The following is a 27,970-nucleotide window of genomic DNA, read 5'->3' as shown; positions in this document are numbered from 1 at the left end:
TGTATCTTAAACAAAAATAAACATGTTAATAATGTTACGAACGTGAGCGGGGCTGCGGCGTGTGCAGGTTCGGAGCTGGCTAGCGGCCCCACACAGCCACTGATGTCACGTGGCCGCCGCTTCCCCCCTCCTTCCCTCCGCTACCCTAGCGACGCTCTGCCTTTGCGGCGTTATGTGACACCTTGCAGCTGGGGAATTTCGCGAGCTACCAAAGCGTCTCGATAATTCTGGCGTCGGGTCGGCACGGAATGACGCGACTGGCCCCAGTCGCGCTCGTGAATTCTAGAAGTAGCACCTGGACCTATATAAGCCCAAGGACGCCGCCCTCAGTAGCAGTTGGGAGTGGAGTTGATCCGGGCGATAGTGCCGCGGGTGCGGCGGAGTTCCTGGGCGAGGAGTTCCTCGGCGAGCGAGTTTCTCAGCGATTGTTGGGTGGCGAGAGTCCCGAGCGAAGCGTCGAGTGGATCCTCGTCGAAGGGAAGTGCGACGGCGGCGGAGTCCCGCGACCGAGATCCACGAGGGGTGCTGCGGCGAGAGTTGCGCCAGAGGTGCGGCCCTGCGAGGTGTGCGGTGTGTAAAAACCGAGTGACTGGGGAATAAACATAATTAAGTGTAATTGATTATTAGGCATTTTAGAAGATTATTTGTTAGTGATGTAAATATTGGCAATCAATACAACTGTGTAGTAAAATCTTTAATTGGGATATCCATTTACGGACACAGAAATTTTCCCACGACGATTGTTTTTTAATAATCGTAACAATTTGGTGTCAGAAGTGGGATAGCCCTAATTAAATAATTTGCAAATAGTTAATAGTGATTAAAAAAATTAAATTTGAATTTAGATTTTTTGTATTAAAAATAGTGTTAGGATCTGTAGTAGTTTAAAATTAGTGTTAGTGTTTAGTGGGGGTTTAGGATAGCTCATGGGGGAAATTACAGTGTCGTCATAAGACATAAGGTGTTAGGCTTGTAGTGTATGTGAACAAGAAAGATGGCCTCCGACGAGCTTAAGAATGTCATGGCCTTGTTGGCCGAAATGAAGAGTCAGCTGGATGAAGTGAATCGTAAAATTGATAATGGTCAAGAAGAGATGAAGAATGAAATGAAGAGCAAGAAGGAAGAAATGAAGAATGAAATGAAGAGTTATCAGAAGAAAATGTAGAATAGGCTACATTAGATGAAGAGTAGCCAGGAAGAAATGAATAATGAAATGAAGAGCTGCCAGGAAGAAATGAATAATGAAATGAAGAGCTGCCAGGAAGAAATTAAGAATGAAATGAAGATGGGCCAGGAGAAAATGAAGAGTACAATTGATAACTGCCAAGAGGAGATGAAGAATGCTATGAAGACAGAGATAGAGGACATCAAGAAAAACCAAGAAGAGATGCGAAACTAAATAGTTGCTGCACAAGAAGAAATGAAAAAGAATATCAATGAAACCAGCAACCAGTTGGGAGGCAAAGTACAGTGTTTGGAGCAACATGTAGCAGAACATGAAGAACTAGTAGCGCAACAGCTGGCCCAACTCGAGCACACCACAGAACAGCGAATGGCGCAACAGCTCAAATCTATCAGGCCACTGAACAGCGAGAATCAGCGGTAACTGAAGAGTGGTGTCTGATGCTCAAGGAAACTGCATCGGCTACAAAATGGAGTACTTATTCTGGAGATGTGAAGGTGGAAGGTGCAACTAGTCTCCCCAAATTCAAGCCACCCACATTTGATGGCCAATCGCCGTGGGCTGTCTGCAGGCGACAGTTCGAGGCCGCTGCTGAAGTGAATGGCTGGGACGATGAAGAAAAGGCTACGGCACTCGTCTTGGCCCTGCGAGGATCTCCACTAGAGCTGCTGCAGACCATACCAGTTACAGACCAGAAAGAATATGGGGTATTAGTAGAAGCCCTTGAGTTGAGGTATGGCGACCGACACATGGGCGAGGTGTATAGAACAGCCCTGAAGATACGTCAACAGAGATCTTCAGAAATCCTCCAAGAGTTCGAAGCCGACATCGAGCGACTCGTGCACCTCGCCTACCCAGAAGCACCAACAGAGTTCTGCCAGCAGCTAGCCACTAGTGCTTTTATAGACGGAATCAGAGATGCGGAGGTTCAGCAATCTATTTGGTTAGCCCGCCACAAAAACATTCGCGATGCTCTTGTTGGCGCCCTGGAAATCTAAGGTGCCTGCATTGCCTCAAGAAACATGAGCATCAGAGCGAGACAGGCCGTGATAGAACCTTACCACCAAGCAAATAGCCGCTATACTAACGAAGAGATTATACTTGGAACACCGAGAAAGCTGTTGAGTGGATCGCAGTTTGAGAAAACAAGGGGAAGACAGAGGTGCTTCGTCTGCAAAGAACTAGGTCACATCCGGCGCGAGTGTCCGAATCATGGTAGAAAGCCCAAGGGAGAAGTACAACGCTGTGAGACAACGATCGAACAAGAGAAGAATCTACCGGTCCGACGAAGAAGAGGTCGCCCACGATGTTACGCTTGTCGAGAAAGAGGGCATGTCCAACATGACTGCCCGAATCGTGTGAAGAAACCGAAGGAGGAAGGACATCGATGTGACAGCGGGATTAAGGAGGGTGGTAACTCACCGGTTAAAGGAACGGGAAGTCGCTTACAGTTATCTGTTTCTGCGTACCGACAAGGGCATTCTCAAGGGAGGTGCCCGGAATGGGAACATGTTCAGCGGGGTTGCCTGATGGTAAGGGAAGAGCCACAGAAGCAGATGCGGAAGAGCGAGACCCATAGTCACCGCAAAGCTGGCCTATGGACCCGAAGTCGGACGGCCATGATGTTACATCTGTAAGGAAGTGGGCCATATTCAGTACACCTGCCTGCTGCGTAGGATGGCTTCGCCGCACGGCTCACAACAGCATAGTGTTACCTGTTCGGGACGAACAGGTTTAAGGAGGGGGCAATGTTATGAACATGAACAGGGCCGCGGCGTGTGCAGGTTCGGAGCTGGCTGGCGGCCCCGCACGGCCACTGATGTCAAGTGGCCGCCGCAAAGTGAGACATGCCGCGCGCGCCTGGGTCGCCGCTTCCCCCCTCCGTACCGCTATTCCCCTAGCGACGCTCTGCCTTTGCGGCGTTATCTGACACATGGGGAATCCCGCTAGCTACAGAAGCATCTCGATAATTCTGGCATCGTATCGGCGCGGAATGACGCGACTGGCCCCAGCCATGCTCGTGAATTCTAGAAGTGGCACCTGGACCTATATAAGCCGAAGATGCCGCCCTCAGTACCAGTTGGGAGTGGAGTTGATCCGGGCGATAGTGCCGCGGGTGCGGCGGAGTTCCTGGGCGAGGAGTTCCTCGGCGAGAGAGTTTCTCAGCGATTGTTGGGTGGCGAGAGTGCCGCGGGTGCGGCGAGATTCCCGAGCGAAGCATCGAGTGGATCCTCGTCGAAGGGAAGTGCGACGGCGGCGGCGGAGTCCTGCGACGGAGGTCCACGAGGGGTGCTTCGGCGAGAGTTGCGCCAGAGGTGCAGCCCAGCGAGGTGTGCGGTGTGTAAAAACCGAGGGACCCATGGGTCCAAGTTGTCATGGTTCAAATCACTGCACTTCCAATGTATTTTGTATAAATAAATAAATTTTATATGTCAATAAGGGTCATAAGTAGCCGCCGTGTGTTCAAAGCGGACGGTCGTGTGTGTGCGATCCCGCTCCGTGTATATCTGTTGTTTTGTGACAAAATCAGTATTAATAATTCGCTACTTAATCAGTCTGACTTCTTGGGGTTCCCCTCAACCCTAAATGATGCGTGTACTTCTAATCACGATCTAACTCATCCGAGTATGTTTCGATCACCCACGAAAAAAACTCCTACTAATGCGACGGGATCATGTGATAAACCTATGTACGAGCTGCGTATCGAACCATTAAAGTCAGATCAAATAAATATGGAAGCTCTATATAATCTAGTGAATTCTCTAAGTGTCAAAGTTGATGAACTAAAAAGTGAGAACCTCGTGTTAAAAACGCTACTCCTTGATTCCAGAGAAGAAACTGTCAAAATTAAGCAAGAAATGATACAAATAAAGGAACATTTATCATCAGGTAAAGACCATAATGCAACTTATAGTCAAGTAATTAAGAATTCTTCCACTCACAAGACAGCGGAACGTGTAATTTCTCAACGGGACACGGTAAACCGCAGCCAGCCGCGTGACCTACTTACTAGTCAGCAGGAATCCCGATGCGTCATGAGACACGATGACAAAGAACGTGCCGACAGTACACCATTCACGTTAGTGGAACACAGGCGCAAGTCCAACACAAGAGATACCAGTGACATTAAACGTTCAACGGAAATGAAGAAAACTCCTATGAAAATTGGGATTCGTAACATTTCCACACTTAAAATGTTACCCAAACTAGCACCCAAAAGAATGAAAGCTCTTTTTGTGACTCGTTTCGACCCAAGTGTAAATGAACAAGAAATTGTAGAATACATTTCAAGTGAACTGAACTTAGATCATATTAAAGTAACGAAGATGAAAACTAAATTCAATTCATATGCCTCCTTCCATGTTCAGGTTTTAGAAGAGGACTTCAGTCGAATTAATAACATTGTGTTTTGGCCCAGCGGCTGCCTAATAAGCCCCTTCTATGGTAAATTACACCCATAACAAATCTTGAGCAACTCATCCACTACCGAGGAACTAAACACCTCTACCTGCAACATCGCAACTAATTCTACTGCTATTTCTAAGCCTACATCTGCTCCTACTTCTGCCTTAGCGCCTGGAGGGGCTTCTCACTAGTTCAGTGTGAAACTTAAAAATGAGGAGTTTATTTTATTTTATCAGAATGTAAGAGGCTTGAGAACCAAAGCAATTGAATTTTTTGAAAACATCTCGCGTAGTGATAATGATTTAGTATGTCTAACTGAAACTTGGTTCACCGATAATAGTCTGAATTCTCATTATTTCAACAATAATTACCTTATTTACAGATCTGATAGGGATCCTGTATTAACTTTGAAGAGTAGAGGTGGTGGTGTCCTGACTGCTGTTAATAAACATAAATTCAAAAATGTAACATCTACGCATGAATATGACTATCCAGGAATAGAAGCTGTCTGGATAAATATAAAAACACATGATAAACCTTTAATCATTGGGAATATCTATATTCCCCCTCAAACAACTCCTTCAGCTTAAACTTCATACTTTGAAGCCCTTGAAGATAAGTTTGTGAATTCTGATGTCTCTTTATTAATAATTGGTGATTTTAATGTTCCAGGCATTGACTGGCCTCAATTACATACCCAAAATATAGTTCATTCAAATATTAAGTCGAAAGCCAGATCATTAATCAACTTTGTATCAGCAAGAGGTTTAATTCAGCTTAATCAAACTCAACCTTCGGCCCAACTCTTGGACCTATGTCTCACTAATATTGAATCATGTCTGGTTAGCAAAGCTCTGGAACCACTAGTTAAAGAAGATAGCTTTCATCCTGCATTAGAGATAAACTTCCAATTTGATATGTCAATAAACGATAATACATCGTCTTCATATAAAAACTATAAGATTGGTGACTATCTCGGCCTTTTTATTGCTCTTAGGGACCATGACTGGTCAATTTTATACAATTCTAAAAATATAAATACCATGGTTGACTACTTAACGTGTACAATGAATGATCTTATAGATTTATTTGTACCTACTATTAAAAAGGCTAAAAAATATCCCCTATGGTATTCCAACCAACTAATAAAATCTCTTAAGAAGAAATCGCACTATCATAAATTATATAAACGAAATCTGAATCCTTTTTACTATTTATTATTCTCAGATTACCGTAAGGAAACTAAATCACTTATGTGTAGGGATAAAACAAACTGGCTTTGTAATATTAACAATAAAATTAAGCAAAACCCTAAAAATTTTTGGAATTATGTTAAAATAATGAGAAAGGGTTATAGTCAGCATCCCTCAATTAAAATTAATAACTCAATTACGGATAATAATTATTTAATTGCAAATTCCTTTGCTGAATATTTTTCAAGTGTCTATGTTACTACAAATAACACAAATAACCAAAACATATCTCCTTGTTGTTCATACAATATTCCAATGTCTAATATCTCGATTAGTTTAGTCCTATGGAGTATAAAAACCTTAAAATCTACATTGTCCACAAGACCTGATAACATACCAAATTTTATCATCAAAGGTTGCTCCTTAATCCTTGCTCCTCTCTTACAGCATATATATAATTTCAGTATTCTAAATAGCATCTACCCTGATAAATGGAAAATTGCCAAGGTTATTCCTGTACACAAAAAGGGCAAAACTTCTATTGTTTCAAATTATAGGCCTATATCCCTGTTAAATGGATTTGCCAAAATTTTTGACAAAATAATATTTTAACACTTAGCGTTTAACGTAAATAATAGATTGTCTGATTCACAGCATGGGTTCAGAACAGGTAAAACAACCATGACAAACTTAGTCTCCTTTCTTAATCCTATTTATTCAGAAGTCATCACACGTGGTCAAGTAGATGTTTGTTACTTTGATTTAGCTAAAGCTTTCGACACTGTTAATCATCAAATACTACTAAGCAAATGTTCCAAAATTGGGCTAAGTGATAAATATTTATCATGGTTAACAAGCTATTTAAATAACAGGAACTTTTATGTTTCAGTACAGAATATAAGTTCAGATCTCCACCCAACTCCTTCTGGCGTCCCGCAAGGTGGCACACTATCTCCTTTACTTTTCAATATCTACATTGATGATATAACATCTGGATTACAGAACTCAGTTGGCACTCTTTTTGCCGATGACTTAAAGATATATAGAAAAATCTCTTCATATCATGACAGCTATCTACTACAATGTGATATTACAGAAATTGCAAATTGGTGCACAAATAATTTGGTCAATCTAAACATGGAAAAAACTGCTATCATTACCTTCTCTAGAAAAACCTACCCATTGCAATATGAATACAAACTTGATAACTCACCTATTAAAAAATCTCAACATGTCAAAGACCTAGGAATTTTACTGGATCAAAAACTATTTTTTCATCTTCACATTGAAAACATTATCTCGGTATCTAACAAAATACTTGGTCTAATTAAATTTATCACCTTTAACACCTCCAATATTGACTCTATTCTCTCCCTCTATACAGCTCTAATAAGATCAAAACTTGAATATGGTTCTATTATATGGAATAGCATCAATAACACTGATATTGAAAAGCTTGACAGGATTCAATCTAAAGTATCTGACTATATTAACAAAAAATTAAATACCATCAATAACATAGATTTAAATTCCCTCCTTGGTTCATTATCAACTAGAAGAAAGATCTTAGATGCCATTTTTGTCTTCCAATGTTATTATGGTAATCTTATATGTCCTCATATATTTGATGTTACTGGCATTAAAATTCCTTCTTTTAATAGCCGTAACCCACCTTTTTTGTGCACACTTTTAAATACAAATGATATTATATATAGACTTGTTAACAATTTTAATATGTATGTTAATCACTTACAACCTACCAGAGAGAAAAATCTTTATGCTATAATGTTATTACCTAAATTATTTAATACCAGATGTATTAATCTAAGGATACCAACTGTATTTATCCACATAATATTGTATGTTCTGTACTTATACATTTATTACTCTCATGAAACATTTTTGTTATTTTAAGTACTTTTCAGAAGTTAAGCACTCATATGGATATTTGTATGTTATGTTGTCTTGTCTTTGTTTTTGTCCTACTATTTGTTGTTCTTATAATTTATTGTTTTGTTCTTATTTTTGTTCTGTTACTGTATTTGTTTTTTTTACATGTCTTACATGTTGTGCCCACCGTTGGAGCCTTGTGCTGTTGGTGTGGCATGTAACAAATCAAATAATAAAAAAAAAAAAAAAATAAATAACAACATTGGTAGGTGTGTGTGTGTGTGTGTGTGTGTGTGTGTGTGTGAGAGAGAGAGAGAGAGAGAGAGAGAGAGAGAGAGAGATATGGCGGCTTTCTTGTCATCTATGATGGCGGCCTCCAGCAAACGAAACACGACTGCGGACATGTTGTGGTATTTAAGATGGTGGGAACCAAAATGGCTGCAAGGTCAAGGTGAAAAGTCTTAAGTTACAATTATCCATTATGGCCACCTTGACATAACAATTCAAGATGGTGGGCGTGATGTCTGCATAATGAAAAAGTTCAATGGTAACTTAATTTAAGATAGTCACTGAGTCAAGGTCAAGATATCCTCTAGAGGCTTATTGAAGGATTGTAAATGGGGAACTTAAGCTATTTCTATAAATTGCAATTTTCGGGAAGTATAATGGGAAATTTGCCAGCAATTAGGGAATTTTCCCCCCCAAAATATAAAAATTAAAAAAAAAAAAAAAAATTGAGGAAATTTGAAGAAATTTGACATCAAGATGGCCACCGTGACGTCAGATGGTGGTCGTTCATTGACCCCATCACCACTTACTCGTTAAGAGAATCTACATGCTACTAACATACTCTTCTGTAATACCTGTGACTAGTTATGTCACCGCTCGTTTTGCTTCAGTGAGAGCCGCTTAACACTGAGCTATTATTCTCACTACTCATTCGCTTCTGTTTCTTCAGGGTGGTCAATCACTGTGGTCTTATTTCATGGTAGTAAAATGCTGTGTAAAAAACCCATGAAATAATGTAAAATATTTAAAGGTTTGGCTTCAATCATCATGGTGGATTATTGCATTTTCACTTCATTATTTTTTATCCAAAACAGTTTCTAAGGATGTTTCACTGTAAGCTTTGCATTTTGTGTTCCTCCGAAAACTTAGATACTAAATATATGCTACACGCTGTCTACTATTTGTAAAAAGCTAGGCAAATATTCATAATTAAAATGTTAACTTGCCTAATTGAGTCATTACCATATACTTCCGAGAAGTTTTATCTGGGGTTCTACAGATTGATAACACATACAAATTAACTTACGCAGTCTAATTTCTGAAATGCGTGTTCACATAAATCAGAAATTGGTGAAAACAAAGTATACAAGATGGTGGATGGGGCCAGCTCTTGATATAAAAAGTACTTTTAAAACAGACATTGGCACTAAAAAAAATTGTTGGTTCGTGAACGAAATGATCCTTACTTACAACAGTAGAGTGTTGTATGTTTTTACATGGTCACCGCTTTAGTTAAGTGCTGTAGAGAATACTTGAAAAAACAGAACTGTGATCAAATTCCTGTGAGGCGTGATATCCTATGTATAACATAGCAAAGTTGAAGTGATAACAAGTAAGGCTGCTGTTTTAAATAATGATGTGTGCAGGGTTGGTGAAGTACATAGAAAGGGCAACACTAATACTGTAGTGAAGGATCGCCACCAACCTTGTTTGCTTGCTTCACTCGCTGGCCGACAGCACCACGTACCTACAACACATCAGGAGCACAGAACATTAGTGACAGGATACTACATCGCTCAGTTAGCCAGAGATGAGGAGGAACCACCCTGCAGTCACTACTGCTGGTCGTGCCTAGTGTCAACACCCACCCCTCACAGCACAGACACTATCCTCCCAAGTAGAGGAACACATCATCCACAATTAGCTTCCAAAACATTTGATTTAACTACATAACTACTTTTATTTAAAAACAGAGATTCCGAAACATGAAGTTTATCAAAAAATGTTATAACTATTGTTCATTGATTTATTTTTATTTATAAATTTCATGAACTATAATCATACTAAAAAATAAAACAAGATATATATTTTTTCATGTGAATGAGTATGGCTGTGACACAAATTCTTTTAAATGTACAAAAAAAGAATTCGCAAGGACACCTATCTATCCTCAGCGGTTCCTTGTGAAAAATTACTATTTACACCAAATATAGGTTGATATTCCAAACACTCAGAATTTGTGTAAAAATACACAATTGCTGTGGAAATTAAAAATTCTTTTGAAAGTTTTACACTCACAATGTCCAAGTAAAATTTGATTAACAAAAAGGAAAATTACACATTATGCTGTAATCATAATACACCAATGGGGTGTGTGTAGTTTTACACAAAAGGTATGCCCTTTAAGTGTAAATCTACTCACTTATAACCCTGTGTGCCTATCACGCAACATTTATTGTCCAAAATTACATGTGTAATTTTACACCATATGTAGGTTGATATTCTAATAACTGTACTCTGGGTAAAAATACACAGTTACTGTATAAATAAATTATTCTCTTGGAATTATTACACCAACACTGTAGAAATAGTTTTTAAAATTACATATAAAAACATTTAGTAACCAAACATTTTTTGTAATTTAATTTTTTAAAAATTGGTGTAATTCAACACTGTTTATGGATTACAAACTAAGCTACAGTTTTCTGTAAAAATACTCTAAATTAAATAAATTATTTCAGTAAGTTATTTATAAATAACATATTTGGATGTAAATGTGAAATTACACATACAACAAGTGTTAAAATTCATCAATGTCCTATTTTCTTGTCAGTACACAGTAGTTGTAAATACACTATCATTGTTAAAGTGCATAAAATTTGTCAGAGTAAAGTTACAATAACCAGAGAACTGCAAAAATACAATTTAGTTATCTATTCATACTGACAAAAACCAATTTAATTTACATTATGTTACGAATGTTGTATTCCCATTTCTTCAAGATTGCTATTGTGCATGATGGTCGTGAGGTTCAGATGCTCGACCAATAATCAGAAGGTTGTGTGTTTGATCCTCCGCTAGGTCACTCTGATTATAGTATGTATTATCTGATCATTAAAAAGTGATAAAATTTAAAATTCCTATACGGTTAACATTGTTCAATAACAGCTATAAGCTACAAAAACTAATATATTATTGGAAGAAGAACAAATTAACACGTTCATTGATAGTGTATATTCAGTAAATTTTGCAGTAAAATTAACAGTTGAGTAAATTTACAGATGCATGCATTTGTAAATTTATACAACACAAAGTAAGAACATCAACATATATTGCATCTTTACCAAACCAATGCAATTGTAATTTTACACCTACATGTTTTGGTGTAAAATTACACTAACATTGGTGGAGAATCTGCTGCCGCATACATTTTGTGTAAAATTATATATATTTTTTCATTGTATACTTTAGAAAAGGAGACTTTTTTTTACAGTGAATGTTTAGCCATTTGTTTTTTCAGTTTATGTATGTAACTGATAAATAGGTTCTTCTTTCACTACTACTGGAATTACCACTGGTTTTAAACAGTCTAGCCAGGAGTAATTGGTTTATAGATTTAATCATGTCAAATACTATTAGTGCATGCTTAGCAGGTAAGCACTGTGCTCGCATGCTTCCAATAGAATAATATGCATGTTATGATCAAACATAATATAAAAAATTTCCATTAAGTTACACTCTAAATGTTTGAAATAACACTAACAGATGTACATAGCTATCGATTTTGCGTTCTTTTCATCAGTAAGAGTAACTCTGTTAACGTGAATATGATAACAAAAGCTTTCTTTCTTTCTCTCTCTCTCTCTCTCTCTCAATGTTCCTGGTGATGTATATTTCACAAAATACAATTCTAAATAATCTATTTTTTTTTATAATACCGCAAATTATCTATACTCTCTTTCTCTAAATTGTAATGTAAATAAACTATGACACACATTAATATAAAAAATCTTTACATTTATTAATTTTTCTCAAAATTTTATGTTATAGTAATAATTAATTTCCCTTATGTGGTAGGTACTTTTCCCTTTCTCGCTGGGTACAAACATGTATGGGACAGTTTAACTAAATGTTTTTTCAATGTAGGTCATGGGTTGAATCTGATGATCTACATTGTGTACCCCCGCCCCCTCCCCACACACGGTGGTGCCGGTCAGTAGTTAGCATCAAGCTGTTAGCTAACACCTAAAGCTCAATTAAAATAACACAAAGTTTAAAAAAAAAAAAAAAATTACAGTTACATGTCCACCTGTTTTGTAATATTTCTACTGTATCAAATATTTAAATTATTTAGTATTATTTTATAAAGCCTAGAATATAAGCATTTATGTGAATATTTTAAAATAATTTTCATAAGGGTAAACATTTGTTGTTAACGACAATCTCTATACACCCGCAGAGAGTAAAAAATAAATATAAATAAAAAATAAACTAACTTTGATTAAATTCAAATTCAGCAAATCTGAAAATCGAAAATTTCAGTTCTATTACTTTATTGTATTAAGTGTCTCAAAGAAGTAAAGCTTAAGCTATATCAGGGTTCGTACCCTCTTGGGCAATCAAAAATTAAGGAGTTTTTAAGGACCCCTTTAAGGATTTTAAGGATTTAAGATATACATGAATACCTACAAATATTGAAGTAAAATAAGGCATTATTTTTTAAGTCTCTAGTACATACCATACATGTGATATTACGAATTACAATTTTGGGAACACGAATAGGTACATTGATTGACCTTATCTTCACATTTAAATGAAATAGTAACTAAAATCTCATTATGATGTTCATTTTCAACACAAATTGCACAAATTTTTCTGATAGAAAGCAAGGAAAATAATATGCGAAAAATAAAACTTTTTTCCCCCCACAAATATCTTATGTTGCCTAGATATTTGACAAAGGTATTAGTTTTTCAATTCTTTCACTTTCTCTTCTATTTGTTGCACCAGAGATTCAACTGACAATTTTTTATCTTTTGCAGTTTTTCTTAAACTATTAGACTTGCAGCACAGTGTGATTGATCTTGTTAGCTCTGCTGCTTCACTCAACTCATCAGCTGACTTTGCCTTCACCAATACTGAGGGGTAGAAAACTATGTGTAAAATCTCAAAATTACACAAGAAAATAACATTAATATGATATGTATATGCTCAAAAATAAATTTTTTGGTTGAGTGATTCACCATCTTATAGTTAAGTATATTGTCCAAAAAAATATTTATAATCCTAAAATATAATTTGATACCTAATAACCGCTAATTTAACAGTTAAAAGTAAAATGGTGAAACAAGCATTTTAAATTTAAATGTGAGATGCAAAGTATGAAAAATATTAAATACGTTTTTATAAACAAAATTTGGCTATGTGGCTCGAAATTAGTCATTTCCTACATGGCATAGGAAAAATGAGTTCCGTGACCAATTTCTAGGTAACCTACATAAACGGGCCTAGCAAGCTTAACTAAGTCGTATACCTTGGTAGAAAATACCCATGTAGGAAGTCCAGAGTAATTTTAAAAATCACGTGTGATCGTGTCACAACAATAAAATATAACAATACTGTTCCATTTAGATATTGGAAAATGTAGCATCATTTAAACCCACTAATTGAATAAACTACAAAGACCATAATTCAAATTTAAATATAGCATTTCTCAGACATAGAACAAACATAAGTCTAGAAAAGTCCGGAAAAGAAACGAAAATACCAGTAGTCATTACGTTCACACGATGTTTTTTAAGGAGTTCTTAAGGACTCTTGGTAAAATTTAAGGACTTTTAAGGGCCCTTATTCCATGAATGAAATATTAAGGGCTTTTTAAGGATTTTAAGGAGGCGTACGAACCCTGTATATACATAAATTTTTTTCTTTCTTCCTTAGGCGTAAGACATAATCACATTTTCTGAATTTCATAATAAAATCCAGCAAGGGTGAATCTCTGAAGTAATCCAAATTATCAACTTATTTAATGTTTTTGTTTCTAAACACATAATTTCTACCCCAAGTATTGAATGCTACATCACTCGAGTAGCAAATTCTTAACATACTAGTCAAGATTTTTGCAAGTGGTAGTTGTGACAACAGAGTTATGAGCATGTGCTAGATAAACAGATTAGCTAAGATTTCCAATGTTTTCTTTAGAAATAATCTACAAAACTACTGCATTCCCTTTCTGTTGTAATTGCTGATTGAGCATGTGGTGGTTGGTTTATTTTGAATGGAATTGTTTGAAAATTAATACATACACTGGCCCTTTAACAAATTTTCAATACACGGTTAAAATTTATGCATTTTCTTAAAACAAAAGGTTAGGATAAAGAACAAGATAAAAGTTATTATTAAAGAGACATCAACTCAATATTCATATCCACCTAAACACACCTCTAATGCAAATATTATATGTCTACTGAATGCGTTATTCAGTGATGCAACCTGTTCGACATGTCACAAGGGTTTAAGGGAGTAGAATACTTAATGCCAGAGAGCTATGTGCAATATGGCTCAATGTCTCGGACAGGGAGCTTGCAGACACGTAGTTAGCCCAGGGACTGGTGTCAGCTGCCAGGAACCCGGACTGGGTCCTCGGTCTAGACGCTCAGCAATGCTGTCCAGCTGCTTCCAGTGAGTAGTTCTACTTTCTCGTGACCATTTACTCATGTTACTTTTCAGTCAATTTGCTTGTACTAGAGCTATTTTTCTAATATCAATTTTCATAGCATAACGATGTAGCAATGTTAGTTCTTCTTCATCATCATATACGCTTCTGCTTCTTTAATCGCTAACTCCAGTTCGATACCTCCAAGTACCGGTTATATAAATCTTCTTCCAATTCATTATTATTCCTCTTCCATAAATATCTTGAAGCAACAATATCAATTTTTAAAAATGCACAGCTTCTTAACTCTTGTTCTGACTAAACATTAAAATAGAATTTCTAGCTGTTGATTAAATAATGATGATGAACTTCCTCTCTGAAGGCTAATCGCAAACTCCTCCTTGAAAACAGAAGTTAGTCACCTAATGATGACCATATATATCGACCGACCAATCACACACAACCTTCGTTACTTACTAACATGAATTATCCGACTGCCATACAAAACACAAATGACTTAATTTTCACGTACCTTAACAGCAATAAATAACATGTTCTATAATCCAAAAGAAACTATTGTAAAGGTTCACTGTCGAAAATACTACACATAATAAATTAAAATCTTCATTTCTGAATTTATGCTCAAAAGAAACGAGAATTCCTATTGGTGTAACAGCAAATTCTTGATAAGCAAAGAGTAAACCTGAAGGTAATACAAGCTATACCAAGCAAAATAGTGAAGAATAATAAAAAGCTACAAAGACAAAATAAACGTATTAAATTGGTACCACAAATAGTTGTTCTGTGTGATAGAAGTACAAGTTTGCTTCCTTTGAACTAGCTTCAGTCACTGTGACTCAGAGCAGGAACCTGTGGTGTGAGGTCAGCATGCCTTATTGATTACTCTGGAGGCATGGGCACGGGTGGAGTTACATTCGTCTGTACCTCCCGCATGAGGTACAGAAATAAAGGTTAATCAAAGCATAACTATAATTTAAAACTAACTTTTTTGTTACCTATGCATAACTCTTAGTAGTTTTTGCTGAGTGCAATGGAGTTGATGTAATTTTATCTCAAATATTTGTGCTTGCAGCAATGTTATTCAATAAAAAAGAACAGCAACTGTGCAAGCATCAAATTCGTAATTTCTCCTTCGGTTTTAAATTTGGCTTTGCGATTCAAAATACGGTTCAGTTATTTTCTAATCAAACTCTGCTTCTTCCACACCTTCCCTTGAACGTACACACCAAATACTAAAACAATGAAACTAATAACTGCACATGCTACCACACTATCGGTTAATGAAAAATGGCAAATTATTTTGTAGGAGCACATGCAATGTTTATCTTGGAACAGCACTGCCTACATCTTGTCTACGAGGTCATGAGAAACGGTGACACTCGACGATGTTTTGGTCGAGAACCAGTGTCTCCTCTGGAGCATGGTTCCCTACCAATACACAACTTCACAGTAAGAGGACCACTGAGTGGCATAGATTCACCTGTTGACTTTCTTCTCCTGAATGTCCATAAACATATTTTTATTTTTACAGCACAAATATAAACTACTAGCTGAAGTACCAGGCATTGCTGGGCTAAACACGTCATAATATTAGGAACATCACTACAGAGTTTCAAGTATGTAGGACACACACTTGAAAAATGAGGAATTATGATTTTATAGTCCCATTGATTGCACAATGTCGGAGTATTGAGACTACGCATCAGCAAAAACAGGACACCAATCTTCAGCTTCATTTTGTGGAAAGGCAGGAAACCCCAAGGCAAGATGCGAAAGATGCCCCAAATGATAGCGCGTTTCAAATTGAAGGCAACCCCATCCATTGATTAAGTTGTAAACTGAACTGTGATTAGTGCCTTTAGTTCACTAGCAGCGGTGAGCTTCACTAAGTAAATGGGTTTCGCCAAGGAGAAGGATGAGTTGCCAGAACTGGCTATATGACCATGTGGTGGACATAGAGAAATGACACAAACTCTTTGTTTGTGTGTCTATGACCTACCTGTTATGTTTTTCTATTATAAAACTCAATTTCACTCCTTTAGGGATGGAATTTTATAATTATATGTAGTCTATGTCACTCTCTCGCCCATAAACTATCTATATGCAAAAAGTTGTGTTGAGAAACACACTTTCGTATTTATTGTATTAGTAGGGATGTATAGTTAGGTATTCCGCAGAATGCATTCTTTATGGGTTGTATTTTATGCGAGAAAACAGAAATACATGTAAGTTTAGTTTTCTGACTATGTTAGTGGTTAATTTAAAACATTGTGAAGGACAAAAAGGTACTAAAAAATATGACCAAAGTGTGTTTCATAAAAGTGTCTTATCTAATAGTTGAATTCATGAACTGTTACAAAATCATTATTAATTTTTGTTATGAATGTTTTGCTTTGGCAAAGATTTGGCTAACCTTTTAAAATTTAATACAATGTGGCTGCATTAAAACACAAAAAAAATATATATAAGTTTACCAAGATTTTATTGATTTAACTTGAAAATACTTGTATATTGTGATCATTATAGACCAGACTATATGCAACATAAAAAGCTTTAAATATGCATGCAAAAATGCATGAAAAAAAACTTGAAATATGTATGAAAAGTGTCAAAATGTGCAACATTAAATAATAAAAATATATTAGTCTTTAGTTTTTTTTACTTCAAAATCACATAATTAGTAAGATATCAACAGTAAATTAACAATTATTTAACATTTTGTATTCTTGTACAATCAGGTACTGTTCCAAATATTTGTTACTAATTGTGCCTACAATCACTCAAATGTTTTTACAAGTGGAAAAAGACCATTCCACATCCACTGAGGCAACTGGGCAGTATTTGTATTTGGGTGCTATGTTAGCAATTATTGTTTCTGGCAAAAGTTCACCCATCCCATTAATAAAACTATCAATTTGACACAGTCAAAGCCTGGGTTTTTGCTCAAAATGTTTTCAAACTTTTCTTTAAGTTTACTCTGGAACACATCTGGCAATGTGGGTTCATTTGATGGATTTTAGTCATTAACTGAATTGATTCAGTCAACGTCAAACCTTGAGTTTCAAGCTTTTTAATACTTGCAGGTATATGGGAAATGTGTGTGCTAATCACTGCTATGTGTTTTTTAATATCAGAATCGTTAAATGCTTCCTTAGACTGACAAATTGCCATAGTATCTGCACTATCAAAGTCATTTAGTACACTTTTGATGTCCTCATGATGTTCATTGTAAAACAGTACAGCTTTGATCCATGTACCGTATCGAGTTGCCACTGGTTCAGGAGGTAAAGGGATATTTGGCAGTTTTTCTTTATAAGCCATAATGCGAGCAGGTGCCTTAAACAACACCTTTTTTGTTGACGAATTCAGTTTGTTTACATTTCCAAATGTGGATCGTACTTCTTCAGCGAGCCATGTACTCCATGAACGAAGCACGTCACATGAATAAAATTGGGATAAAATACTTGAAGGGCTTTGACTGCCTTGATCATATAGGGCGCAGCATCTGAGAGAAATATTAACACTCTTTCATCTGCAGAAGCTTCAGGAAACATATTTTTAATATCCTCATTCACAAATCTGGCGACTGTTGAATGATTTGTCTTTTCAAGTTGTTTGCAGGCCACCAGACTGGAAGCAGAAGGCTCTAGTCTTAATGTCTGCAATGTAGCAGCCATTACTGTTGGTAGTTTCATCAGCTGAAATCCAAATAATGCTATCCTGGAGTTCATTGCATATTTCTTCCACAACATGTAAGTATTTTGTTGGTATGTAATGTTTACGCAAACTTGATTTGTCTGGTATATTTTGATACAAGCAATATTTTCGTAGAAAATTTTTGAATGTAAAATTTGTACGTTTATGAATAGGAATATAACTTTCAGCAATGCCTCACATAAATCCATATTAAATAGGTTTATTTTTGCCTTCTTAAGTAGAATTACTACTCCTTGCCGCTAAGTTGTTGTTTTAGGCCTTTCTTTTGTAATCCTGCGACATGAAGACTTGACTTGTCATGCTTGGTCAATTTGAAAATATTTTGCACACAGAATATTCATCTTGCAAACTCGACAATATAAAACATTCCTGTCGTATGTAAATATTTTAGGATAGTCGGCTATTCAGGAAAAAAAATTTTTTTTCCGGGTGGCATAGTACACTTTCAACTTTGCACAAACAAATAAAACACTACACAAATGCAATGAGAGCGCATCAGCAATAACATGTGTAATTTAATTGCCTAGTGATAGTGGTGTACTGTTAGGTTCCAAACTGTGAACAGTTGAACTACATAATGAAAACAAACCCCAGAGGATTGTATTCCTCGAGTAATATTATCCTACCAAAACAATAGACGGGCGGCTGCTAAGTGCGGCTAATCGATATGGCCAGCTACAATGTATTGTTCATTATCAATCATTAAATATCCTACCCACAAATATTGCAAATATAGTGAAAATATGCATCACAAGATTTTGGGTAAAATATGCAATTGCATACCTATAATCCCAGTTTTTAATAATCATTAATTTTCAAAGAAAAACAGACTACTTGAAACCCATCAAAACTTAGCCTACTTGTAATCTTGTGATATTCCTTGTAAATTACTGTCTTTTAAAGTCATTGTGAAATAAATGTCTAAAAGTTATTAGTTAAACTTTAAAATTTAGATATTGTAGAATAATGGCCTAATTTTTCATGCACATGTATATTTTCCTGTTTATGAAAAATCCACCCCCCCCTCCCACCGCAACATAGTTCATTAGTTAAATCTTTCTTCTTTGTTTTGCTGGTACTGACAATATCAAGATAACAACATGTATACGATCCATAATTCGCTGCCGTATAGTCGGTGTTGAAGACAACCCAAACTCTAGCCTTCTACTCCTGAACAAACCTTTGTGTGTTGCCAATGTTATTAACTTCTGACCAGACTCATCCAATGCCAAAGGACTATATGCAATACCCAAATCTAGTTTTTTAAACTAAATAGTTTCCGGGACAAAAATGTGAGAAAAAAAGTTCAGTTCATGGTAATGGGCAACTTGGTATATCAAGGACCATATGATTACAGTCTTTTCGATATCTCCATAGAGCCTAACCATTCCTGTGCTTTTTCCTAGGCATACAATATCAATATTCAACAGGTAGTTTGATTCCCTGGCCTTCCAGATTATTTATTTCAGATACTATTAAGAAGTTTTAAAGCAACTGGCTCTTTTTCATATGCACTATGCCTGGAACATCACCTATTTCCCTGAACTATGTATGAACACAAAACACAATTCCATATTTATAAAGTATTTCTCTTATTTATGTTGGTCTGTGAAACTTTGAAACTTTAAACATTTTGTTTACGTACTGCAATAAAAAATTATTCCATTTTAATGAAATGGCCAACAGCCAAACAGCCATTCCCCCCCCCCCCCCCCTTCTCTACCTAGCAACTGCCCTACCCTTTTCACTGGACTGATAAGCGACTGTCTGTTTGTGTGCGACTGGTGCTAACAGTTTCTGTCCACCTTGTGTGGCTTATCCCTGCTGCTAGGTTTGCAAATATCCACATTTAAGCAAGTGTCTCCTCAAATTATTGGAGTTCGTCTGAACATCTACATTAACCTAAAAGATTTATTGATGGCGCTGCAGTGTATCAATTATACCAGCCTCTGGTCGTTGGGTGAGCGTGCCTTGAAAAGACAAAAGAAAGCTACGCAGAGTGGTTCAGAGGTTATAATAAATATCATACGAATAAAAATATCAAGTACTTAGGGAGCGTTCAAGTATTACGTAACGAATTTGGGGGGGAGGGGGGGTCTTGTAAAACGTTACGATGCGTTACAGGGGAGGGAGGGGGGGTTTGACCTACGCGTTACGTCACTTTTTTATTTTTTTTTCTCTTTTTTTTTACCTTTCAGAACGATCGCGTAGAGACAGATTCTTTCACACATTTTTTAAAACTTTTTTTCCCCCTCAAAATTTCAAATGGCATGATAACTTAAAATTTTTTTTTACCTTCACAAAATTGCTTCTGCTTGCTTTACAGGATTAGTGAATGTTTTTTAACTCCAAACGTAAAGCAATATATATATATATATATATATATATATATATATATATATATATATATATATATATATCAACAGCTGTGATAGTTTTTCTCGTCACTCCAGTAAAGTAGTTAAAACAAAAAATACCGCAATTCGGATGGCTTCGTTATACTTCGGTTGTCAACGTAGACCCCAATCGCCATATTAGAAATTATATAGGTATTGATATTCAAAAACACTGTTTTCTATGTGTGAGATTTTCCCTCATCACAACAGTAATGTTGTGGTACGAAAGACGATTGGTCTGAAGGGTTAATAAAAAAACTAGTGAATTAAAATCTCCCAAGTTGGCAACCCTTTTCGTTTATTTTTTACGGGGGATTCCCGATTGAATTGTTCGTATTTTGTTCTCCCAAGATGGCAACCCTTTTCGTTTATATGCTCCAAGCACTCGACCGACTGTATGAAAATTGACAACTACAATGTTTCGGCGGAATATAGAAACCCTGAAGATAGCTTGCAGGATCCAGCAGAACCTAATATGGCGTGGTATAGCGCTCACGTCCGTGAATCGCAATATTTCTTGCAATTTATTAAATGCGCGGATGAATCCTGCTGTTCCCGCTTGAGGAGTGCATTAAAATCTGTCTTTCCAGAAACTTTCCTGCCGCCACCCTGCCAGGGTTCATACACAAATTGAAAAAAAAATTCCAAGGACAATTTCAGGACATTTCACAGATTTTCAAACATAACAATTGTTATTTGATACTATGTTGTAATCGATAAAATGGCAAGCACTTAATTCAAAGATAAACACTAATAATTAAAAAATGCTGTTTTTCAATATTTTTCCAGGATTCTAAACTACAACAAAACAATTATTACCTTTTTTTAACAGTTTTTAGACACTTAACTTTGCGACTTCGGCTGCCGATTCACATGATTTTTTCCTGTATGCGTTGGACTTTGAAAGAAGAGTGAAATCATTTCTTTTCTCAGCAAGTAATGCCATTGAATCAACTTCTTTATTCATTGAATCAATTGATTTCTCAATCTGCAGCTTCTTCTTCTTCAGTTCTTGGACAGTTTCGAACATGTGTGACCTCTTTCTACTATGTACTTTCCTCTCTAGATGTTTGTTTCTTCTGTGGATGTATTGGGAATTTTTAAATAATCCCCTACTGACTTAGTTGTATATAATACTTCAATCATTTTTACATGTTTTCCTAATTTCATATGACTCTGTAATGCTGATGCACCCATATTTGCAATATCAACATTCTTTTTACATAGTTTACAGAAAACCACATTTCGATCTGTTTTATTCTCTTCTAACCACTGTTTATATTTGGGGTCTGGCAACCATTCTATCCTGAAACTACACTTTCTAGCAGAGGCACTCATATTTAATAAACTCACGCCAAGAAAATGTGGTGAAAATATTAATGCTGCATAGAAACACTACCAGTAAAAACCATTTAAACATTTTTGCGGTTAATTAAGCAACGGCTTATCAACATATTTACGTTTGTAAAACATCTCATAAAGGCAAAGATACAAAGTTCCACTTAAATATAAACAACTTAAACCTCAATTTGATTCATTTTAATTACATAAATAAAAGTCCGCCGGTGTAAGCCATTTTACGCCAGTCATCACAGCCATTTTTTTTTGTTACATGGAGAATGCGGCGTATATAAACACTTTTTTTAATACCTTCGGATCCATGGGAAAGAAAAAGGAAAATATCAACTTGAAAGCTTTGCAGCTGTAAATATATTTTTATGATTTATGACAAAAAGGAAACTGTGAATTTTTTGCTAAGAGTATTACTGACAAATTAATATAAAAGTTAGAATTATGTAGAGATCTGACTATAAGTAAATAATAATTTCCTCATTTTAATGGCTTTAAAAATGTTTTTACTAGTATCTCTGTATTAATATAAGATGTTCATATTAATTTTGATCATTTAACTTTGGGAATCCACAAAAAAAATCACATTGGTGAAAACACCGAAATGAAAAAAAAAAAAAAAAAAACAGCTTTAAAGTGCAACTTCATGTATTACGCCTTTTTAGTTTATAGATGAACATCTACTTCACAACATGTTATCTATGAATTAATGTTTATTTACAATACATGCTGCACGGACGGAGAATTTACTTCAGTTAAAGGAAACTTAAGTTATTTAATCAAGTGTTTTACTGTAACACAAAGTGTGCTAAATAAAATTTCAAGGATACCGATAAAATTTCCAGGACAATTTACAATTATTTGCGAATTCCAGGACATTTCCAGTACTGGAAACAGTTTTTTGAAATTCCAGATTTTCCAGGACGTGTATGAACCCTGCCTGCCCTGTCGCCTCTAGAAGGGTTTATCAGATGCCTTACGATTTCTTTTGCCCATCAGTACAATCCTACCTAAAGAACCGAGTATGTTCAACCTGTGGGGTTTATTTTACATCCCACAAGAGAGTGCAAATGCACAATCGTTACATGCATGGCAAGACTGCCCAAGACTTTCGTGAAAGTTGAGTACGGCCACAGCGACTTGCTGCAAGAAGGGCAAATGAGCTTCTCTGCATTGTGCGTCGCTGTGAAACATCGTCTGAGGATGCCGATTGGCTCGACGAAGACGAAGTTGATGCAAGCGGGTTAACAATTCCGGAACCCTCTTCGTCTGCTCTCCGGATGCCAGTAATGAAAGAATCTGAGTGGCTGGTAAACCCATGGACAGAGGAGCAGTAAAACTCCAATTGGATTGTTTTTTTTTACAATCTACTTATTTTAATAATGGCTAATTTTATTTTAAATTTTTTTCGTTTTCGTTTGATTGTATTCTTAAATACGATTATATTTTGACAAATATATTTTATTTCAGTTAGTTTTATGTTTGTAATTGCATTGCCTAAAGTAAAAATAATTATTAGAAATAAAATTTGTTATTTGATTTTAATAGCTTTATTAGTAAAACGCTAAAATAGGAGAATGCATGAGAAGAACAATGGCGGATAAAGCAAAAAGTGTGTAAGGACAGGGCCAAGTCAGGAAAATGACGTAATTAAATGTATGATTGCTAAATGTATGATTGAGTAGTAAAAATTCATTAGGACAAAAAAACATTAGAAAGCTCTTGCTTTTAAAAAAAGACATTTCAAATGTTAATAAATAACATTAAAGTGATTAAAACAATAACAAAGGTAATAATAGTGACTTATTCCGGTACGTTACGCCACATAATTGTGACTTTTAGGTAAAAATGGTCACTTGGGGTTACGTAACGTTTTACTAGGGGGGAGAGGGGGTACAGAAAAACGTTACTGCGCGTTACATGGGGGGGAAGGGGGTCAAAAATATCAAAAAATTGCATTACGTAATACTTGAACGCTCCCTTACCTCTAAAGAAATCTATATCAATATTCTTAACAACACAATTAGTACGATTAGTTGGATAAGTCGTTTATGCTTGGCTAACAAGGAAATTGTAATTTAATTAAGTAAATAAAATTAATTGTATTAATTATACTTCTATGTTAACATAGCTTGCACATAACACTAAAATTCCATAAATTGAGTACTTTTTTTGTGAACACTTGCTGCTGCAGTACAAATACACATATATCATTTGAAAGTAAAACAGAAAGGCCTATTTCCTAAATGTATATGGGTGAATCTAACAAAGTTGGAGTAACTCAATGTCTTTTATCAAAGTAAGGTAACTTTCGTATATATGTCATTAAATTATAAAATAACTACGCCCCATTTAATTGTTCATTGAATTTAAATTACTTACTCCAAAAGCAAGTTTGTAAAATAACAAAACAAAATATATCCTCAAAACATCAGTTCTTTGGCATGTCGAAATCCCAAAAACTCGCAATCAATTGATAGTATTTGAAAAATTTTTCAATGTAGTACCCTACAAATATTATTTCAGTACAATGTCCAATATATATAATAATTTATTTGGAAAATTTAAACATAGAATCTGCAACTAGCTATTATTAAAAGTTGACAAACTTTGTGTTCATTTTCATTCGTCAGTACGTTGTGCAATCTTAAAATGTGAAATTCCCAGAAAATATTATTGAATCCAGCTTGAGTTTTTTGTGTTAAAATTGTGATGAATATTTTTGCTTGGAGCATTCGGTCATGATTTGTTAATTGTGCTGTAATAACAATCAGTCTACCAATGCTGCTAGTAAAAAATAAAAATTACCTTAATATGAGGCTATAAATTTTAAAGAAGCATCATTTGTGAAGATAATTTGTGTAAGGCCATGAAAAGTAAAACAGATGCTTCTTCGTGGGAAGGTCTTCAGTTTACTCAAGAATGGGTTGATATTTATCTGTCAATGTAATTTTTATGTAACATGTATTTATTAATTTACAATAATATCAATACTCAGTAAATATTTAAGAAACACCTTAAGAACAAAGGGCAAAACATACAGACAGGCAAGCACAATGACAGTGTAAAATATTAACACAGTAAGCAGCACGACATAAAAGTGGGTTGAGGGAAATTCTTTTGAGTTATTAGTTTCATAATTTCGTTTTGTATGTCTTCTATTTTATCACCACCGGATGTGTTATGTTATCCCATATTCATGAACAGTATTCTAATTTAGATCTAATTAAGGCCAAATAAGGCGAGGTGAGAGAATTGAGTCAGAATTAGTGAAGTACTTAATTAGGGCTAATGTTCTTCAGGAACTAGAAATTGAATATTCCACATGCTGAAGAAGGTATGATTCAGAATCTAAAACTATGCCAAGATCTTTTATAAATGATAGTTTTGAGATTGATGTGATTTAAAGGTTTATATTTCCTGGTAAATTATTAAATTTTTTTTTGACGTGACATCTAATAAATCAATGAACGCTGGCTGCACGCACGAAAAATTGTCCCACTTGGATGTCCCACTACGGATGTGTCCTGTTTACGCATGCGTGGCATCTCTCTGGTATGTTGCGGACGATACAGAGAACTCGGCCGGCACGTGGTGGCGTACTGGTTCGAGGTTATTGTTGTGCACCGCGCCACGGGAGTATATTCGCAAGGAAATGGCGTTCTTACAAGTACGTGTTATTTTAATTACTAGTGTAAATCAGTATATTTAAACAGTGTTGTATGAGTATTGTTTTAGCTGTGTAACTAAATATTTATTGCTGGTATGATACTTTTCACGCTTTAGTTTGACATTGGTAATTATTTGTCATGAGTTATTATTTGATCAACTAAATCACACACCGTATTATAGTTATGAGCCCACGAGCGTGTAAATATTTCGAGTTCAACAGAGAATATGTTAGTTAAAAGAAATTCAAACAAATAACGTGCATGGAATATCATTAATTTATACCATCTGAAACAATTATTCTCAATATGGTCTCGTGGCTGTGTGGGGGTCATTCCATGTCAAATCAACACACCCATTTTACCTCACCATCTCAGGTTTTGATGAAATTTTGCACCGATGTTACCTCCATACAGACTAATAAAAATATAAAAGTTTAGAATGATATATCCATCCGTTTTGAAAATATTGCTTTGTAAATTTTCGAAAAAACACTCAAAATTGCACGATAGGCATATTTTAAAATTACCATAACTCTTCTCCAAATTAAGTTAGAAAGGTGAGACAGGTGTCATGCAGTATTTGGTGTGGCCTTCCATGTGATATGTAACACAATAATGTCTAGAAAAAAAATAATTTTCAAAATAATTTTTAAAATTTTAAATTTTGGAAAAAGTGCTTTTTTAAATTTTTTCAAAAATTTCTATAAAATTTTTTGTACAAATATTAAATTGTCTACAAAGTTTCAAAGTGGAGAGTTAATGGGTTCATAGTAAAATTAATTGAAAACAAAGGCCCTTTTTGTCAAACCTCAGGTTAAATGTTGGCAGTAAAGGAAAGCATAACAGAATACTGTAAAAACTTGTTGTAAAATACACAAAAAAAAATCAGATAATTATATTATGTACACTGAAAGTATCTTAAACTGAACATTTTTTAAATTAAATTTTACAGGGAATTTAATTTAAAATGAGAAATACTTTATGCTGAAGTACAATATATGCAAGATTCCCCTGCACAATAATTTAAAATGAGAAATAAATTGAAGAAAGGAAATTAGCACTCACATGTTTGATTGCAATTTACAATTACAGTACTTGAAAAATTCCTCATTGGTTTTTAAAGTGTCATTTTCAGATAGCACATAAATTCTTCCAGTTGGTGTCACAGGATTTACTGTACATAACACATCTGTGAGAGGAGTCCATAATACATCTGGTTTCCCTGGATAAGAAAATGATGGTGATGGTCCAGCAGGGTGGAGACCAGTTCTTGTCATATACAACTGCAGTGTAGCCCTTTACGTCTCCTATTTGCGGTTTGTCTAGTGATCTTGTAACAGTTACTTGTGATGAATGTGTAGCTCCAGAAAATATTTTCACAGTAATTTTTGATGTGCTTGAGTCAACAGGTATAAATGCATGATATTGCTGAGTTCCTTGGATGGTAATTGCCTGATTGAAACGATCTTTTAAAAATATTTCTGACTCTATGTAATTCTCTTGTGTAGTGAAAGTGAAATTAATACCAGAAATATTTTCTACTGCCCATTCATAAAGCTGGAAAGGGGTCAAGATCTGGTTTTCGTAGGGCCGTTGCAAGCTAGCTTTAGCTGCTAATCTCTTAGCCGTACCTCCAACTCCATCGCAAGGCCCTTTACCGTGAGCTGTGGCTGAAAAATGCCATTCAGCTGATATGTGTAAGTCTTGCTTGTGAAAACACAAATTGATGAAATTTTTCTTATTTTTATATTGGGCAGCAGACGCAGCAGACCCATCTGAAAAGTAAAAGAACTTATGAGGAACGTTTTTAAATTTTGTAATCAAAAGAGCAACCAAATTTCTTTGAAATGTGTAAACAGCAACTGTATTGTGCTCTAGGCAGTCAGAAATTACAACGTAGTTCAAATGTTCAATTCTTTTTTCTCCTTTATAATATATCACAAACGGGTGAACTGTGGCATGTCCTTTAGTCCAGTGGTAAGTCTGGGCTTCATCTTGTACAACCATACTGTAGTTTTCTGAAAAGTCGAGTGTGATGGCAAATTCTGATTTTTTTAAATTTTCCTGTAAGTGATTCATGAAAGAGGTCTATTGTTTTGCAATAAAGTCGTGGCAGACTAAGAGTGACAGCTTGTCACAGAGTAAATCTATGAAATCTGCTGATGATTTCTGCAGTGTCTCTAAATTGCAACGGTCAACTGAAATCCACTGCCGAAATGTGATCTTTCGTATCAGGTGCTCTTCAAATGAATTCTCAAGGACGGTCCGTATTGCTGCAGTACCAGGACAATATGTACAATGTCCAATATTGCAATCTATTGTTGGTGGATTGCATACCATTTTTGGTAGGCAATGTTTTGTAGGTTTTGAATTCTCCATTTGTTAAATCACATAAATCTTGCATTGTGATGGATTGTACATACACACACTGCATGTGTCCAACTAGAACCCGCTAAAATACAATGCTTTGGACGAAGCTC

At 35.6% G+C, this 27,970-nt stretch overlaps 1 protein-coding gene across 4 annotated transcripts in view; it reads right to left on the bottom strand.

Annotated features, from left to right (window-relative positions):
• Positions 1–27,970, bottom strand: part of LOC134533318 (ubiquitin-like protein 3) — a 167,822-nt gene that overhangs the window by 128,215 nt on the left and 11,637 nt on the right. For 2 of the 4 annotated variants that reach the window (XM_063370810.1, XM_063370809.1), the window contains exon 2: positions 9,386–9,427. The exons of the other annotated variants lie outside the window; for them this stretch is intronic. In XM_063370810.1, coding sequence (XP_063226880.1) covers positions 9,386–9,427 — 42 coding nt within the window. The remainder of the gene's footprint in view (positions 1–9,385; positions 9,428–27,970) is intronic. 4 annotated transcript variants of the gene reach the window in all.

Source organism: Bacillus rossius, chromosome 6 (genome assembly GCF_032445375.1).
Source record: "Bacillus rossius redtenbacheri isolate Brsri chromosome 6, Brsri_v3, whole genome shotgun sequence".
NCBI lineage: Eukaryota > Metazoa > Arthropoda > Insecta > Phasmatodea > Bacillidae > Bacillus > Bacillus rossius.
Note: the sequence above shows the minus strand (reverse complement) of the source record. Positions and strands in the feature narration are given on the sequence as shown.